Source organism: Ascidiella aspersa, chromosome 3 (assembly GCF_963924565.1).
Source record: "Ascidiella aspersa chromosome 3, kaAscAspe10.2, whole genome shotgun sequence".
Taxonomy (NCBI): domain Eukaryota; kingdom Metazoa; phylum Chordata; class Ascidiacea; order Phlebobranchia; family Ascidiidae; genus Ascidiella; species Ascidiella aspersa.
In genome coordinates, this window is record NC_139449.1 from 17,375,514 (window position 1) to 17,395,162 (window position 19,649).

The 19,649-nt window shown below is 34.0% G+C and overlaps 3 protein-coding genes across 3 annotated transcripts in view; 2 read left to right on the plus strand and 1 right to left on the minus strand.

The window, feature by feature from the left end:
* LOC146160468 (ATPase family gene 2 protein homolog A-like) overlaps window positions 1–5,895 on the minus strand; it is a 30,854-nt gene extending 24,959 nt beyond the window's left edge. Inside the window, exons 1-11 of the mRNA XM_083383914.1 lie at window positions 5,798–5,895; window positions 4,723–4,832; window positions 4,348–4,518; window positions 3,846–4,037; window positions 3,653–3,778; window positions 3,266–3,616; window positions 3,047–3,176; window positions 2,546–2,715; window positions 1,565–1,710; window positions 1,334–1,490; window positions 1,015–1,115 (exon numbers count right to left, since the gene is read on the minus strand). Coding sequence (XP_083240040.1) covers window positions 1,015–1,115; window positions 1,334–1,490; window positions 1,565–1,710; window positions 2,546–2,715; window positions 3,047–3,176; window positions 3,266–3,616; window positions 3,653–3,778; window positions 3,846–4,037; window positions 4,348–4,518; window positions 4,723–4,832; window positions 5,798–5,895 — 1,752 coding nt within the window. The remainder of the gene's footprint in view (window positions 1–1,014; window positions 1,116–1,333; window positions 1,491–1,564; window positions 1,711–2,545; window positions 2,716–3,046; window positions 3,177–3,265; window positions 3,617–3,652; window positions 3,779–3,845; window positions 4,038–4,347; window positions 4,519–4,722; window positions 4,833–5,797) is intronic.
* Window positions 5,896–6,199: 304 nt separating this feature from the next.
* Window positions 6,200–15,094, plus strand: LOC146160469 (polypeptide N-acetylgalactosaminyltransferase 10-like). Its single transcript, XM_083383785.1, has 12 exons — window positions 6,200–6,393; window positions 6,572–6,659; window positions 6,759–6,897; window positions 7,135–7,301; window positions 7,886–8,071; window positions 8,146–8,329; window positions 8,613–8,730; window positions 8,807–8,914; window positions 9,456–9,677; window positions 10,822–10,923; window positions 13,718–13,867; window positions 14,594–15,094. The coding sequence occupies exons 1-12, from the start codon at window positions 6,226–6,228 to the stop codon at window positions 14,783–14,785; spliced, it is 1,824 nt and encodes a 607-aa protein (XP_083239911.1). The 5' UTR covers window positions 6,200–6,225; the 3' UTR covers window positions 14,786–15,094.
* Window positions 15,095–17,154: 2,060 nt separating this feature from the next.
* The window catches only part of LOC146160470 (uncharacterized), a 51,224-nt gene continuing 48,729 nt past the window's right edge, over window positions 17,155–19,649 (plus strand). The window contains exons 1-4 of the mRNA XM_083384949.1: window positions 17,155–17,164; window positions 18,363–18,476; window positions 19,194–19,281; window positions 19,427–19,599. Of these exons, the coding sequence (XP_083241075.1) occupies window positions 17,155–17,164; window positions 18,363–18,476; window positions 19,194–19,281; window positions 19,427–19,599 (385 nt within the window). The remainder of the gene's footprint in view (window positions 17,165–18,362; window positions 18,477–19,193; window positions 19,282–19,426; window positions 19,600–19,649) is intronic.

Genomic DNA, 19,649 nt, shown 5'->3' on the forward strand with positions numbered 1-19,649 from the left:
GACTTGTTAACTTAAATGGTTGCACACCCCTCATGTAGCCGTACAACACCAAGCAGAAGAAAATATACTTGGTGCGGTTAATGCAACGGAACGATAATTTGAAAAAACTTATTTATTGTGGAACCAAATTCAATAAATACCTTTTATTGGTAGAACGGGCTAAAAAAATCCGCATTAGTTTAAAAAAAATAGTCAATTTAATATATTTAATTTAACACTGATTAATTAATTAAAGAAGCCATATGAATCCGCCGCTTCCCCTTTGCTGTGAAGCTGTATCCTAGAAACACAAAAAACTTTCGTATTTATCCGAGGCCAACGCGTTTTAGGCTGGAGTTTTTCTGTGAAAACGTCGATATTCTACTTAAGCAACCCTAATGGGATCAATCCGATCTTCCTAAATGGCATCAGTTCCGATTCCTTGTAATAAGATTGTATCATAGTAATGTGTATAAGGATGTTCGATAATATCATAATATCGGATCAGAGCCGATACACGAAGTCAAGTATCGGTGCTCATGTGATATCAAATTACTGTAGAAATTTCCGACATGATTTGCGATCTAATGCAGCGTTTCCACCTTGAAAGTTAAATTTGTCAAAACATAATAGGTAATCATCTTAACGATAAAGCAAATTAGGCCTACTATTCTTAAAACAAATAATTCTGAACGCTTCAATTACATCTAGTTTGCTGTTTTTTCCACCATGACATATTTAGTTAAACAGCGTAACGGGCTATCCTGTAAATTATTAAATAAAACATATAAATTGCAAAGTTACAAAAAAAAAAAACTTTTAGTAAAATAAAATGCATTGCTGTAATAAATCAGCAATCTGACAGAGTTTATATGGGGCCTCTTGTAAAGATGGATAATAATAAAAGTAAACCGCAACCAGCTTAGTGGCTCCACATACATATTGAAATAACATATGGAAATCGTGAGTTTTTTAGGCTAAATTAGTCTGGAAGGGAATCCTGGTTAACGTAAGAAGACAAAAATAAACTAATACCTTCGGAACTTGAACGATTAGTTCTCTCATAGCACTTGGTGAAATCAACTTTAAACCAGCCTCGATGTCTTGTGGTATGAGTTGCGCAATTTCACTTTGATCTGTGATAAAATTGTAAACACTTTGTCACCATATGTATAAATGAACCACCTTTTAAAATACAAACAAATTCATCAAGTTTTAACTAAGACGTCTGGAAGCACCTTAAAAAAAATCAATCCATGGAAATAATCTTAGAAATGGTGTCCAAACACTTTAAAAACTGTTTTTTCAAAAGATGTTATAAGTAGGCAAAGTTGTTTTGCTTAGTAGCACTCACTTTGACCAGAAGTGTATCTCTTAACGGAGTTCATCCCTGCTTCTACACAAACAGCTGCTAGATCAGCTCCAACATAACCATGAGCTGACATGGCCAATCGCTCAACATCGTTGGCTGATACTTTGTGAACATACTTCGTGAGCAGTTTTGCTAATATCTAAGAAATAAACAATATTCATTGGTTCATTGAAGCTGGATGCACGTGTCCCGGTATAATCTTGGTAACAACACCTCTGCTCGATCTGATGCATCGGGAACTGGGATTTCAATCTCCCGGTCAAATCTTCCAGCTCTCCTTAATGCAGGATCTACAGAATCTAATCTATTTGTTGTTGCTATTACGACGACATGGGAATTGTCCCTGGTTTTGTTTAAATCTGGAAACAAAGAGCACAACATAGTAATTCGTGGATGTTGTTTTTCATGGATGTTTAATCATTGATGAAGTATATTTACAATAAAAGGATGGGAAAAAATGAATGACTTAAGAACATTTGCAGGTTTGATCTCTATCTAACCAAGCTAAAAAAAAGCCTATGTCCCTTTCATGATATGCCAGTCAGCAACCTTTTCCTAGTAGCAGGCCTGACTCAAACTCAGAAAGGTCTTGGTGGGCCGTAATAAATTTTATATGATTTTGTTAAAATGTATAGTTTTAAGCATATTCTTAACAACTGTTAATCAGGGACAAACCTAGGATTTTTTTGCATTTAAAATAGGTTATAATTCTAAATAGCCTACGATAAAAGAAAAACATGCATTGATTTGATTTTAAATTCGAGTTACCACAGCATCATCCATGACCACAATGAAAAGATGTAATAACAATTCTTTAGGGAAGCTTTAAATTTAATCGTTAATCTAGTTTATGGTGTAATTTGAATGTGCATAGCATTATATCATTTATCGAAATATAAGTTGGCAAAATTTTCTTCGTTGATAGTTTTCTTTTGTTCGATAGTTCGCCCTTTTAAAATGCAAACATTTACAACATGTTTTAACAGTTTAAATCTTGCTTTTTGATGCAAACAGCTTAACTTTAACTTAATATGCAATAGCAATGTCTGTAACTGGGAATTGAGTGGGGAAACTAATGACTTAACACTTCACTTGACACTTTTAATGCATATGACTTAAGGTCAGCTGTAATTATTGAGTATATATATCTTTGTAAAATATATATACATATTATTTTAGTAACAATAAACTTACTATCAAGTATGTTGACCAGCGAAGCTACCAATCTCCGTTCAGCATCAGTTCGAGAATTTTCACGCTTTGGACATAAAGCATCAATCTCATCCATTATGACAATGCATGGTGACTTTTGTTTTGCTTTGCAGAATAGCTTATTGAGCTGTTTTTCACTTTCACCAAGAAACCTGCATGTTGTTATTTTAAAAAATTGTTTGAAACATAAAGCTTTAAAAAACAGAGTTGAATGAGATTTGGAAAAATTTATTTGGATTTAGTCATTATTAGTTGTAAATGTGTAAAGAGAACTTGTTGGAATTAAACTATACCTTATCAAAATGATAAACAACACCGGTTCTAATAGGTTGCCTTTAAAGTAATTAAAGCAATTGGAAGGCATTTACTTTTATCATTTCATTGTCAAAATTTTCCCACAAAATTTATTTCTTTAAACGTAACTACTCAAAGGTTAAGAACCATTGTATTATTTAAACCATTTAAATAATATAAAATATTAACCTGCTCAAAATTTCAGACACTTGGATCAAAATTAGGCTTGTGTTTGCTTCACTTGCAACAGCTTCAGCAAGTAAACTTTTTCCAGTGCCAGGTAAACCATGTAATATAATGCCATGTATAGGTTGTATTCCTGTCATTAAAAATATTACGAGGGAACAATTAACTGCTACATTACGGCTGCTCATGGGTCAAACATAAAGTTATAAAACTAGTACTTACCACTTTTAATAAAAAGGTGTGGATTTTGTAAAGGCATCACAATTAAGTCTTTTATTGTTTGTATTTGATTTCTGATTCCACCAACAGAATTAAAACTATATCTTGGATTCTCGGTATTGTCAGGTTTATGTCCTGCAGTTTGTTGATCAAAAATTATTTCATATTTTGTTTTGTCAGAAAGAACATAGACAAGGTTATTTCTGTCACTGTAAGAGTTCTTTCTGTCACCGTAAGAAGCATTTTCATTACAAGATTTTGTTGAGTTATTTCGCAAAGGTGTAGATGTTAGAGAACAAATATCAAAATCATTTTCTGATAAAGATAAATCCAATGAGCCCAATTTATCAGAAACTTGTGGCAAAGTGTCTTTTTCAATGGCAAATGTACCATTTGTTGTTGTGGAATATTCAGAATCAAGCTGTTTTATCGTTTCAATTTGAACAATTTTAAACAAAAATGGCTTACCAAAATATAACACTGATACTTGCTGATCTATCATAACAAATACGTTTTCTGCAGAAAGAAATGCCTTATCAACATTCAATAACTAAAAAAATACAATACATGTTATGATTTTTACCTAAAACAGTGGCTATATATTTGTTGAAATGAGCTGATGCTTGAAAAGATATCACCTCTTCATGTATACAAAGAGGCCGAAGTTGAACTAGATTGGCAAATATAGGCTTGTTGCCTACTTCCATTACACAAATAGATTCCCCCATCTCTATGTTAATTAGCGATAGCTGGTGTTTAGACATGCCAACTTTACCTTAAAAATGAAGTAAAACAATTATGTTTAAACACAGAATACCATTACTAAAATAGAAAAAAAACAGTTGTGACCTTTTTAAATAGTTTACAACACAAAGAGCCATTGTGGCTGCGCTAAAAATTCTATCTTTTTTTGTAGTTCTTTTTTAGTTTTTATGTGGTTTTGTGGATATTACTGGTCTTATTTAGGTTGTATAGTAACTTTTTTTTTGGTGTACAACTGGATTATTTAGTTTTTTTTTGGTGTACAACTGGATTATTTAGTACAGACTTGTAGAATAGCAAACAACTAGAAGCATTATACGTACCTAAAGGTATTTTATTTGAAGGCCACGATCGATAGGAGTTCAATATAAGCCTGTTTGATTTGCTAGAACATCTTACAATTACAGGATAACCTATTTGAAACCCACATATTTCCATAGTTTGTGGATTTATTGCAATAATTGATTCCTTTATATGATCATTTAACCTAACATCTGCCATAAAGAATAAATGAAAGAATTAGTGACATATATACTCGTCCTTGTTATAGTTTCATCACATATATATTTACAAACAAATTTTATAAGATTGGTAGTAATGATAGCATCATAGTGTAGGTTTTATGAAACATGTAACAATACTTAAGAAACATGTTTCTATAAAATACAGTGTTTCCACTGACAAACATCCATGCTTACCACCATCTTGCTTTAAACAAATTTCTCCATGGAAAATTTTGTCCTGTATAAAGCTATGATAGCCATCAGTAATACCAGAGATGTCTTTGGCATTGCTGTCTCCATTGTCACTAAAAGTAAGTGTAAATATTTTACAATGACATAAAAAACACAGAACTGTAAAAAATGCCTACTTTTACTAAGAAATAATTGAAGGCTGGCATGGCCACTACAAAAATACTGTTCACTAGAACCATCCATTTTTCAAGTTGGTCTTTATATTATTTTAAACAAGTTATACGATGCTGAACAGTAGGAGCACTAACAAACACATAGGTGAATCCATATAGTTAGCAGTAATAACTGTTTAAGGGTGATTTGAGATTTTATAAACAATTTTAAATAGGGTTGTATTAAAGCCATGTTGCAATGACCTCCAAATCAAGCTATTTTCAAGAAAAGAAAGTTCCATAAATTAGTTTGTTTTATGAAATATAAATTACCAAATATAAAATGAGCTCTTGGACTGAAATAATATAACTTGTCAAAAAATAATTTAATAACAAACTTATTTGATTCACAGGAAGTGTGGAATTACAGGCTAAAATTATTATTTTAATGTCTAGAGGCCGTGCAGAACCAAAAAACACAACCACATAAGTTGTAACTAATTTCTATATATGGCGGTGTAAAATTGCAGAGATATGCATGGCTCTGAAAACAACCAGGTAAAGTATCTTGAATTCACAATTCCAGCAATTAAAGAAATATATGAGTCATATAAGCCAGAACACTAAACTTTTGTATATGATGTATTTTAGGTTGTGTGAAGCTGGAACGATATACTCATTGTAAACATAATACTGGCTGCTTTGCAGGAACTTTGATTAAAATATTTTTTACAACAAACCTAATTATTGCCACAGTAGAAAGTAACATTGCATTCAAGTCAATTGATTCAAATTTTTTTTAGTACTTAAGGTTAAGTAAAGTACTTATGGTTAACTCGTCCTTACAAAGCGAAATACAGCGAGGTTTGTGTAGGTTCACATTTTGGGTTACAGCTTCTATTTAGTTTATTAATTAACCTACTTACTTGCGACTAATGTTATTTTTTGGTTTAGTGATAACAAAATAATGCTCTTCTACCTCCACCCATCCAACTTTCGTCCTCTTTGGGAAACTACTATTCATTTTGTTGCAAACGTCTTGCAAAACAATAACGTGGGCAATTTTCTTACGATTTTCTAAAATGGGAATTAACCGTGCGGTGTTTACCCTAATTGTTTTCATACTGTAAATAAAATTTAATTTAATTATTTTAAATGTCGATATTTAGGTAGTTTTAGGGGAATTTTTGCATTCTACATATTTTACTGTAAATTCATTGTCTGATTGTGAATTCCCCCATTTGTATCAATTTATTCAATCTCATATAAATTGATGTTGTTGTGTATGAGGTTAATTTGTTAATTATTTTAAACCAAAGTTCAGCGAAGTTTGCGCATAAATATAAGTTAAGATATGCGAATTAAGTTAAGAAAATGTGTAGTTCTGTTGTTACTGAGTTGTCTCTTTTTACTGTTAATATTAAAATTGATGGACTTCTCATCAAGTACGTCATTAGTCGAAAAAGATCTTAATTCCAACCAACTCTTTGAGCACAACAATATCATTCCAAATTTTCAACCAGTAAGTACTGTTGTTTTAATTTTAGTATTGAAAGTTATTTATTTGAGTTGCAAAATAATTATACATACATTTCAGTGGTCTATAGTAATTCCCAATGTTGCATTATAAATAGAACTTTTAGCTTACAAAGTTTTAGTTTGATATTTACAATTTATTATATCTAAGATGTTATTTTAAGGATGATTTTGTGGCCGACAGTCAAAATCAACGAGAGATAATCAATTGGCATGACAGGAAGCTCATACTAGAAGATCGAAAAAGGACTGGTATGTAGTTAACAGAACTTTACTCATATTAATTTTGTACATTTATACTTTATGAAGTATTATGTGTTACATATGAATGCAACAATAATTTATAAATAGGTCCTGGTGAGCAAGGTGTTGCTGTCCATTTACAAGAAAGTGAAAGGGGACATGGAGCATATGCTGATAATGGATTTAACATTTTAATAAGCAATAGAATATCTCTAAACAGATCGTTACCGGATATACGTCACCCAAAGTATGTTGTTGTATTTTGCAATGTATATTAAATGTATTTAAGTTGTGATTTTATTGTTTATAAACATTATTCATATTGATGGCTTAACAGTATTACAAGTTGCTTGATTTTAGTAAACTTGTTAACTAGAAAACACCAGAACTAACTTATTTGCAGTAATGGATACTTCAACAATAGATAAACCTAAAACTAAATTTTAAGTTAACCTAACTTTATCTTGCATAAATGCTGGAACAGTTGTCAACGCAAGTTGTACCTGTCAAAGTTGCCAAATACATCTATCATCATTCCTTTCCATAATGAGGGATGGTCCACATTGTTCAGGACTGTCCACAGTATTATTAATAGGACACCAACACCTTTGCTGCATGAAATCATTCTTGTGGATGACTTTAGCTCTATGTGTGAGTCATTTAAATGCTTTATTGAAGTGCATTTACATTTATTGTGACTTTTTGTTAATATTACTGTTAATTACCTCTAAAAGCATTTGAATGAAAGGCTTTTTAACATAAACACAGTTTCCAATTTTTTTAGTTCAGTATAGAGAAGAATTGTAATTAATATCAAAAAACATGACAACTTTTATCCTATATATATATGTCAAAATATATACTTTATCTCCTGATAATGGGAAACTTTTTTGAATGTCAACACTCATAATTTTTTTTAATTTAGAGGCAAACCTATCATAAGTAACTTGAAAGCATAATTGTTACTGGTGATATGACATGCATCATCTTTCACCAGAAATACTCTTAAAATTGTTTTTAGAAGGTTTGTGAAGCCAAGAGCATATTAATACCATACAATAAACATTGAGTAAAATAGTTCATAACTTAAAAAAACTCTTTAGTAAATTATTGTTTATTCAAATAATCTAGATATAAAAACATGCAATCAGTGTCATTTTTATGTATGCTTTTTTCATATTAGGTTTGTATTACAGATATAAATTACTCATTCATGTTTTTTTGTTTTTTTTCAGTACACTTAAAAGAAAAACTGGATAAAGAACTTGCCAAGTATGCAAAGGTTAAATTAATTCGTACTGAAAAACGTGAAGGCCTTATCAGAGCGAGGTTGGCTGGAGTGAACCAAGCTAGTGGACAAGTTGTTGTAATCCTTGACTCACATGTAGAGGTTACCCACAACTGGCTTCCACCATTGTTGGGTAATAATTATTATTTTGTCATCAACATAAGTCAAACCCAACATAAACAAAAACTAAAAGACTATATTGTTTAGATCCTATTGCAAAAGATCGCAAAGTGGTCACCTGTCCCATGATTGACATCATAGACAAGGATGACTTTCACTACCTGACCCAACCTGGTGATGCTATGAGGGGGGCTTTTGACTGGGAGCTCTACTATAAAAGAATTCCTATTCCAGATGAAATGAAACCTAAAGATCCAAGTGACCCATTTGAGTATGCATCCCTAGGACAGTGTTTTCTGAATATTAAGCATACATATAACATTTTTAATAGGGCACAGAAAATGTTAAACTTAGCATACCAAAATAAGGTCATAATGGAATGTCATGAAACTTAAATATGTTGAATTTCAGAAAAGTGTTACAAGGTTACAATGTCAATATGGGTTTTAAATACTAAATCTAAATATTAAAAAGATTTGTATGACGTAGGCTCTTATAATCTTTTTGAAATGAAAAAAGTAACTAACTAACTTTGAAGTGTTGTTTCTAAACAGAGATCCAATCATGGCAGGGGGTTTGTTTGCAGTAAACAGGATTTATTTTCAAGAAATTGGCCTTTATGATCCTGGACTGGAAATATGGGGTGGAGAGCAATATGAACTGTCGTTTAAGGTAATTGTTCGTAAAGTTTCTACCAAAATGCAGTTAACCTAACTAAGTTTTCTGGCTGTTTTAACCCTTATTTAAGGTCTGGATGTGTGGCGGCAAGATACTGGATGCTCCTTGTTCAAGGGTAGGCCATATCTATCGCAAGTTCATGCCTTATTCTTTACCTAAAGGAACAAACATCAATCGGGTGAGAAAGTGGATTATTGCCTATTATTCAGTGTTTATGCCTGGACAGACGAAACTTTGAATGAAAAATATGTCATGATTAAGTGCCGTATTGTTTAGTTAGGAATAGTTTATCAGCGTTGTTCTTTTTCAGCAAACCACTTCAGATGCTAAAAGCATAGTGGTGCACTGCTTACCATAAACGTATTTTCTTTTTTTCTTTTTTTTGCTTATTTTAAAGTTAAACGTATTTCGTCTTGTAGCACCTAAACTTGACAGCATATATTTATAACAACTATCATTTGTATAAATACCCTCTGGCTCTGAGTATTAAAATATGTCTTACCACTCTTAAGTCACTATATGCGAAGTCGGTATCAGTGGTGCCACGCTTCCAATAATAACTTGGTAGTAAAAATAAAACTTAATGGTTTTTATGTAGTATTGGTCCCAAAGTCATATCTGACGATGAGACCTGATTTTAGGTTTACTCCCAAGCCAATTTTATGTGACAAATATGTGTCACACAGTTTTTTAAGTGCTAACAATGCTGACTACCACAGAACTTTAAGCGAGTAGCTGAGGTTTGGATGGATGAATACAAGGAGTACTTTTACAAAAAGCGGCCATATGTGCGTGGCATCGACGCCGGGTCGCTAGAGAAGCAGAAGAAGCTTCGAGAAGATCTCCAGTGTAAGTCCTTCTACTGGTTTATGACAGAAGTAGCGCCAGACATCGTCAAGCACTACCCGCCTGTCATGCCCGAGCCGGCCGCTTGGGGAACGGTGAGTTAGAAGAGAACCAAAGCGACGTGGTTTATTCGACCAGTGGTCTCCAACCTTTTCTATACGCGACCACAATTTAAATAAAATGGAATCAGAAATTAAATTGCGACCCCAGTTTGTTTTCAGATTACATAATTCTACAAAAACTGTGGCTACACGTGTGCATCAAATTGATTGCTTTTAGGAAGTTTAATTTAACATATGAATTTGAATTTAACAAACGAACCCAGGTGGTTTATTAACGCTGCCTGAATATTTTATTACTAACTAACGTCCCAGTTTAAGTAAACCAAACAGCAAACATCCAGTGGCTGTGCTGCACCTCATTATCACAAAGATACGATTTTTTATTATTTTACCACAACCGATTAATTGTGACATAAGGTAGGAATCTGTTCTGTTATTGACTAAATGAAGAATATAAAGCCCACTCCTTATATATGCAAACCACGTTACCCAATTTCGTGGAAAAAAAAGCCTTTTGACTAATTAAAAAATGTGACTTTCGCTGCGCTAAATCAAAGAAGTCTAATTTTGTGAAATGTCACGTTACATTATTTAGCACCGAGCTAAAAACAGCAGTTTTAAGTAGAAGGAAGCAAGTCTCCGCTATCAACTGAGTCACGTTTATTACTGTGACGTTATTATAAATAAAGTGAAATATTATACATAAATCGTACTAAAACAGCAGAAGGTCGCGACCCACAGGTTGGAGACCACTGTATTAGACGATATTCGGAAATACGCGTTTATATTAATTTGACAAATAAAAACAAGAATATTATAGATCCATCGCGACCTGGTTTAATTTACGAATGCGATTACCGCTAATAAACGACATAATCACCTAATTTGATGACTATGTGTTACTTGATTGTAATTATTAATAAGTATGGATTATACACTACAAGTCTAAAAAAATTGGGTTAAGGCCCATTTGTTTTGTAAAGGAGGGGTCTAAGGTTTATTAAATTTGGTAAAAATTTTCCATTCATTTTCATAAACAGTTAGTTTAAAAGTTGTTAATTTGTTCGATAAAATAAACAAATAACCTCAAATAGCCTATGAAAAAATAATTGCTAGATAATGGTATTTTTTTGTAAATCAACTACTACTTTGCGTTACGCCACGAAACTTCTTTCAGTTGATAAACAAGGGAATGAACTTATGCATGGATGCCATGTACAAACCGCAAGGAGGGCCACTCTCTGTGCAAAAGTGCAGGAAGAAGGGTTCGGCTGAACAGGTTTGCACCGACTTCATTTAATTTGTTGTCTACTTCAACTTTAAAATGTTACAGTTTGCTATCTGTTATAATTATCTGATCGATTTCATTGGTTCTTTTTTGTGGTACACTATCCCAGTGGATCTCAACCTTTGTAAGCATCTGAGCCAAATTTGAACAGTGAGTATCGAGCTGCAAAAAGATCATGCAGTTTATTTATAAATTTTAATTAGACAAACTACGTCAAAGAAGGCAAAATGTTTCTCTTCCTTTTTACTCAAAGTCAAAAACGTCCTATTTTCTGGCTGAAGAAGGTAAGCTTTCTTCGAAAGTTGTTTTGGCATCGCGTTGTGTTATGTGCAGAGGTGGATACAGTATTGTTTTTTAGGGGGCATAAAAAATTTCAGGTATGACGTCACAAAGTTACGCAACTAAACAATTAATCTAAAACGCTTGCTGTTGTCGAGCGAACTCGTGCGCAAATATGCTTCGGATAAATCATTTTATTTTTTGAACCTTAATGCGGGAGCCGGTAAAAAGACGATTAGGAGCCGCATGTGGCTCTCGGAGCCAAACTAATAAAAAAATGCTCATTAAGGCAGGTATTTTTTCCATAATATTTAAAACTTTTTTAAAACCTGTGTTACCTTTTATCACCGGAAATAAAATATCTAAATATTTTTTAACTGACTCAACTACTAGGAGTATAAACAATTAAACATACAACAAATGTATTCAAAATTTACACCAAAGTCATAATTTATACGTTAGGTCAAAATTATTTCAGGGTAAAATCGTTTTCAAATTGCCCAAAAATCGTTACAAAATTACCAAAAACTGCAAAAGCGATACAATTACGTGTATGTGAAAGGAAAAGTGAAAAGAACAGACGTGCAAACAATAAAATATCGAAAAAAAAACAACACACAAACAAACGATAAAATAATACGTGTAACAGTTGTGAATCTTAGATTTGGACAAATGTATTGAACAGTATTTGCTGTGTTGTTTCGGTGGCGATTTGCGATTTTTGATTTGCTATTTCGATAATATGTAAGCTCTTTGTTATTTTTGTATTTCAACTAAGGTGTTTAGTCAACAATTTTCAAAAATATCCCGCGTCTTGTTTTTCGTTGGTATTTTTAGTGGTTTGTCCTTTTGATATGCCAAAAAATCAATTAAAGATTTGAACCCGAAACCTAACTGATTTGTGTTTCACCTAGGGTTGGCAAGCCTGTCAATTGACCGGTCAAATACGGTCAATTGACCGCACTTTATTTAACCGGTCAAATATTCATATTGGACATATTGGACTTTTTTTTTCAAATGTTGTAAATTTTTTAAGGGTTGTTTTGTGGTTGGATTTTTTAATAATCTTGATTGTAACTTTTTTAAAGAATTTAAATATAAAATCGTAGGGTTGGTTTACCTGATGCAAACACATGTTCTGTGCTAATAACAAAGTGAAGTAGATTTATTTTGGTACACCGAAAGCCATTGCAGACTCGCCGAATCTGTTGATCTATGATGCAAGCAGGGCAGGCTAGAAAAACAACTACAGCTTCAGAAGGGCTAGATCTCAGTTGTTAACACACTCTGTGTGCATGTTTCATTGAATAAATGATATGATACTGTGGATCCCCTTCAATATGAAGTTGCTTGGACTAACAGATTGAGCAAGCATTGGCGTATGGTTGTTTCTCGACTCGCTCCTATCTGAGCCTGGGTAGCTCAGTTGGTAGAGTGGCGGTCCCGGCTTGACCGGACGTCGTGAGTTCGAACCTTACTGCAGTCTAGTTGTTTTTCTAGCCTGCCCTGCTTACATCATAGATCAACAAATTTGGTGAGTCTGTAATGGCTTTCGGTGTACTAATTATACGTAAACCGTAATCGTTGGTCAAAAAGCAGCTTCAGAAAGGCTAGACTCCAGTTGTTACACACTCTGTATGCATGTTTCATTGATTAGATTTATTTTGTTTAGAATAAATGCACGTATATGAGGCTACTTAGAAATTTAGAAGAACCAAATCCCTTGTCTCCAGTGGACCCTGGTGATGATTTAGAAAATTCAGATAGTGACAAAGGTTGTGACGAGGAGTATAACTATTTTTGATGCATTTACTTGTTGTTATATTTCGTTAATAAACTTGTTGGCTTAACTTGGTTGTTGTAGTAAGGGAAAAAATTACTACAGTAACTGATATATTATTGGTTGTAAGATGGGCATGATTTTGCCAAAATTCTTATTGATAGTCAAAAAATACTTGTTTTTGGTTTTCAAACCATTGTACTTGAGCCCAAACGTTCATATATTTATTTAAAGTTAAAATCATGGTTAATTTCAACCTAAATTGCATTTTGATAGTGTGTATAGTATTTGACCGGTCAGTTAACCGGATTTTATTTGACTGGTCAAATGCCCAACCCTAGTTTCACCGGTCGTCAGTAAAACATCAAAATCAAGTGACTGACGACGCCAAGACACTTCAGCAGTATATACTTCATACAACATTGTGTTGTTTTAATCAGCGTATTTTTATTGGGTAACATTTTTGTCCAAAAAAATTTTTTAATGTCAAAATTTTAATTTTTTGAGGTGAAAAATAATCACCCTACCTATTATAACGCATTGCCCGAAAGTCAAGTCGTTGGTGGCAGAACAATATGATTTTTTTGTCATTTAAATGGAACGAATAAATTAAAATATCGTGACACCATTCGCCCAGCATCAGAACGTTATAAGTACGTCATGGACATAGCTATTTGTTATACCAGCCGTAGGTCTTTAACAATATTTACTTTGTCACCTTTTCAGGAGCTAATATTGACTTGGAAGGAAGACATCCGACCTGGTGGGGATATGGACTCGGCTCGCAAGATATGTTTAGATGGCCAGGGACTTAATCGACCTTTGGTGCTGTGGGAATGTCACGGTCAATATGGCAATCAGCTGTGGAAGTACAAGGTTAGGTTATTTGTAATACATACACCAGGGATGTCCGATAATATCGGATCGTAGCCGATACACGATGCCAAGTGGTTGTATCGGTACTCGTCAGATATTAGGGTGGTATCGGCGCCGATCCGATACCAAATTAATATGGGAATTTCAGCCATATTTTTTAATAAAAAAGCAACGATTTTACATTTAAAAGTAAATTTGTCACAACTTAATAGGTAGTGGTAACTAAACCTCTTAACGCAAATCAAATTTTGGGTTAATAATCTTTAAAAATTACTACTGAGCATTTAAATTTTTTCAATGTTGCTTTGAGCATAGTAAGGACCTTATTTGGTATCGGATCGAATCACGATACTGTTTGCCCAATATATCGGGTATCGGCATCGAAATAAAATGTCAAGTATCAGAAATTCCTAACACATACCTTAACGAAAATTCTACTATTTTCATGTATAAAGATTAAAGAACGTGTAGATTTACGATCCGGATTTTATGGAGCTGCGTTGATACAAATATATGCCTTTTCTCGTTAATAAATTTTGTTTTGTGAATGATAATTTGTGTTATATGGCTGCTATGCAGCTAAAGTATCTGTGCTACACATAGTGATGCTTTACCGTGATTGACAACGATTGTTGAAAATTGCAGTGACTAGCACTTGTATTGTGAAATCAAACCCCAGATACCTAAATTGTCGTGATTACTCAATCAAAGTTTTGTTGCTTTTAGTCAGCCACGAAGCAGCTATACCACGCCATCACTGGCTTGTGTGCCACCGTCGATCATATGGACAACAAACACCAAATACTTCTACTTCCCTGTGACGTCACAAACGATTATCAGGGCTGGACATGGGAGCACACAGACTTCGACAAATTAAAACGTTCCAATTTAAATCTTAACTCACCTGCTAAGGGTTAAATTAGACGTTGTTACTCTTGAAAGTCGATGTGCGTGACATCGAACAACTTTAGAGACAGAAGTGGCTTCGATTTTATAAATTGTTTTTAGTAGTAAAAACATTATAACACTATATTTATTTACTATTGTATTTTGCAGCCTTTTTGTGGTATGATTCAACCACTTTTATATCTCAATATATCTCAATGTTAATGAGATTTTAGTTTTGCTGATGAGTGTTAAGTCTGTCACCTTATGTTGTTAGTAACGCGGAGACATGTAATTTATATTTTTTGTTAATTGTGATATAATTTTTTTTAACGGTGTTTTCCCTTGTCATTCCTCAGCCTAATGACGTTGTAAAGTAAAGCCATTGCGATAACTGCGGATTTGTAAAAAAAAAATAACCCCAGTTTTGCGTAAGTAATCTAAATGTAGAAATTCATCAAGCTGTGGTCTCTAAATCATTGCTACACATTATGTTTAATCCCATTATACCATCTACCATAGTTGTGTAAGGTTGCTGAACCAACGTGGGTATAGCCAATGGTTTGAATAATGAAACCTCTTGCAGGCTCATAAGAATACAGGGATTTTGAATGTGAAGCTGCGAAAGTTTCCTGTTTCGATTAGACACACATTTTACAATTTTTTTGAACTAATACCAAACTTGAGTAATGGCCTCTACGAATTATGTTTTTGTAGTAAAATTGTGTTTTTCCGAACAGGATTTCAAAATTGACCAACGTTTTTAGACAGGGTTCAGGTCTGGCGAGGTTCCTAGCCAATCCAAACATTTACCTTATCTTTTTGGAAAGATTTTTTCACTTACTTGAACGTATAGTGTGACGCAAAATCTTGCTGGAATGTTTTTCCCTGGGGGAATGTCCTTTGCATGTCAAGTGACTGTTCGTCGAATTGTTTCAATGTAATCAACCGAATTTATCATTCCTTCAATTTGAGTGAAATTTCAACTTCAGAAAAGCTGAAACAACCTTAACATTACTGTATGATCATAGGCGCCGAACGTGGGTGTGCAGAGCGTTTTTGGACGCCCTGGATTTCTGGCAGGGCGTCAAAACGCCCTGGAATTTGACGAAGTCGCACTTCTAAATAGAGTTAAACTGCTTTTTCTTATTTTAATTAGACCCATTTTAAATTGACAGTTAAAATTTAATATGGGCCCGCCGAGACGTTTTAGGCTTAGCATTGACACGAGTCTAAAGAAAGGTTGCCGAACTCCATTTTACACACTGCATCGTGTGACGTAACAATTCCTAAGTCTTAAACACGCTGCGACGCTCGGTCGATCAATGCCAAAGCATAAGCTTCCAATCGCAACCAACATAAAACAAATTTGTCGTTCAGTACTTTAAAGATACCGCTACGATGAAGCCTATGTAGAAAATCACAAGGTATTAAGTTGGATTAAGATGAAATTGTGGTAAAAGAAATGTAGAAAGTAAAACTTTTTTCTGCTTTTTGACACTCTAGTCAAATCTTTTATCACTCGCTACATACACGACTGAAAATAAAATTGTTCAATTACGTCAAAAGATTGTTACGTGAACGCACTAGCAATAAGACCTATAGAGGAGTAATATCTGCTGAGGAATTTTCGATAATACCATTGTATTAAAACCGACGGTATTGTAAAAGCATTGGTCAGCTAACATACCATTAACAGCGATTTTGTAGTACGCAGCACGATATGGGAATTTCGCTATGAACATTCATTGTTTAAGGACAACACATCAAATTTTCACCCTGACGGTTTTTATAACAGAAAAGCCTCATCACGTTTTTTCTTGTTTGGCGCCTTTTTTCCCGCTGTCCAAAATGTGACATACTTTAACTATGTGGAGTGAAGAGTGTTCCTTTTTGGGTCGCGTGACGCTTTTTACTATAGTTTTTTCCTTTACCCGTTAAGTGTTCTGAAACGCAAGCAGACCTACTGGCGAACAAATCGCGACAAAATATACAGAGAGATTTATTCCCGCTTTTTGATAGCAATAATGGACTCAAATGAGATTAGCATTTTTGTTGTTTGTTAGCTTGGTACGTTAAACCAGCATATACGACTTTGTCGAAAAAGCAGTACAACAAAAAATATGACCAACTTCTGACATTTTCAGCGTTCTATTCATGCGCATATGTTTGAAAACGTACTTAACTTTGTAAATCTGGTGATACTAATGTGTTTAACGAAAATTATTTTTTTTCTTATTTTATAATTAAATTTGTTTGAAATAATTTTATTTTGTTGTCAATAGTTGCACTTTTGTGTTACGCAAAAATATTTCTGGTTGCTGTGTTTAGTTTTTTTCCGGTGTCATTCATTTTTCTTTCGTAATAAAAACATGGTTCAGTATGCAAAACGTTGAAGCATAATGGTTGGAGGTTGTAGTAAGACGTAATAAGAATATCAAAGCCCATACAGAAATTGGTATCATCTTGAACGTTTGGAATAACTCTTTATTCATTTTCAACATCGATGTTGAAAATGAATAAAGAGTTATTCGAAACGTTCAAGATGATACCTAAGTATGTAAAACGTTAATATATATTTTAAATACCTTAAGACTATTTAGTTTTCTGATTTACGATTAAACATTGTTGTTCTTTAAATTTTTGACACCGCTCGCTAAAAACAACAATCCTTTATTTATTCGATTTTTTTCCGACCAATTTGTTTGGCATAACGTCGTTTAAAAAAAGTCTACAACCTTTAGGTGATTACATCGATATATAATTTAAAATGTGAACTAAAAACTTGTTGTAACGACCTTTTTATAAAGTGTATGCAGTTTGCTAAGATTTTCTGAATCGCAGTTAATTTCCTTCTATTTTACTTTTATAAAGTTAAAATAATTTCAAGAATTCGTATGGTGTTGCTTGGTTGTTTGAACAAGCTTGTTTCATCGACAACACGTGGCGTGTTGTGTATGTCGCGTTGTAAACCCGTCCGACTGGCGTGCATTTAATAATTAATCGCCAATACGCGTGTGAAAACGTCGCGGAAATAATTCCTGTCCTTCTCCCCTCAATAATCGCCAAATTATTTCGCATCGTTCCTGCAAAATTTTAATAATTTATTATTGCGACCGAATGAAGCACGTTCGCTTTGGCGTCACTTCAATTTAATTTCACCAACATTTTTTTGTTCACTTGTAAAAATGTCAGTGCATCCGTCGGTATTCGAATGAGAGTTTGTCGTGAATTGCAAGCAAGACGAGTCAGTTTTCTCGTAATAAAATTAAATAGTTATTATTGCGTAGCCGTAACCAATAAACATGATCCGTATTTAATTCAAAGTTGCACAATTTTGTTTCGGTGAAATATTTTACAGATAGCCTAAAACTTTCGTAATTCAATAAACAAAACGTTTGACTAAAGTCATTTTCAAGTTTTTTTTTCCTTGACTAAACCCGGCGTAGCTGACTTTGGGATTGTTCGCTATTGCAATTTGTGCTTTTTGCGCAGTTCCTTGTTTGGTGCAGTTGCATAAATTCTACGAGTGCGATGCACCCAAGCCTTGCGTTGCGGCTACTGTCGCTCTGTTTGGTGCCAACCGTTTGTTGCGGTGATTTACTGACAGATTCAAACGCAGTCGAACTTAATTTAGAGTACGACCCTTTCCTGGACGACGATTTGTGGGAAACCGATTATGATGGGAAAAGAAACAGGAGAGCGCCCGGAAGTTGTCCGATGCGTAAGCTTTCCTTTTTTTAAAAGAAAACTTTTTTTACAATCATACATTACAAGATCGTTTTAAAACTACTATACCTGTCATTTATTTAGTATGACACGCGGCAGAATCTCATAATACAGTTACATCTAATTTGCTTATTTAAATGTACGAAATCCAGTACGTGTATGTGTACTGTGGACTACGGGATTTTTGCATGTTTATTTATACGTAGAGTGTAAATTAGGGTTTACACTGTACGGTGAAGTAATTCACTAGAGCAGTGGTACTCAACCTTTTCTAAATTTTGCGAAGCGGCCCGTTAACAACTTTTTAGTTGATTCATGAACAAAAAGGGTATTTTTAAAGCAATAATTTATTCCCAGATTTAGTACAGGACAGTTCTTCAATTAAATTGTCTTTTGAAGGCAATCGTTAACTGAGAGTCCAAACTGTTGTTTTAGCAAACGTTCGCACTTTTTAAATCCTGACAATCGGAAAAGTATCAAAAATTTCTTTTTTAAGAATTAAACACCGAAATATAATCGAATGTGACAGAACAATTCACGCATGGTGCGTTTGTAAGCGTCAATTATCTTTGATTAAGAGTATTATTTAATTTGCGTTTCTTCGCGGTCCCCATAAAACCGCATCGCGGAGCCCACGTTCAGAACCACTGCACTGGAGCCTGTATGCTGTCGATTTATTTTTTGCTATTAAATGTACAACTATTTGCATTAGCTCTAATGGAAATTACGGAGGGAAAAGCTAAAAATATCCGCGGAACGGCCGCCCTCTTGCGGTGGAAAGATACACCTGATGCACAATGGTAAATAAACGAAAGTTGCATGATTTGTTATGTTGGAAAACTAGAGAAAGCAGCTTAAACCATTCGTATTTTTATGCAACCTATATCCTATTCCATGCTTACCAAAGGCATACTTAAAACTTTACTGAGTGTTTTACCAATGAAGGTATACCGTTGAGGTAAAAAATCCCAAATCCTCTTGTATTCGCGGAGAAGGCAACGTCACTCAGGCCCAGGTAACCTTGCGTGACCTCGACGTCGACACGCTTTACGTGGTGAACGTGATAAGCAGAACGAACAACGGATGTAGCGAACCAAAGGAGATCACATTTCGTACTGGTGGGTAACTTGTTCGGATCTAGGACTTTTTAGGGGGGACATACCGTCAC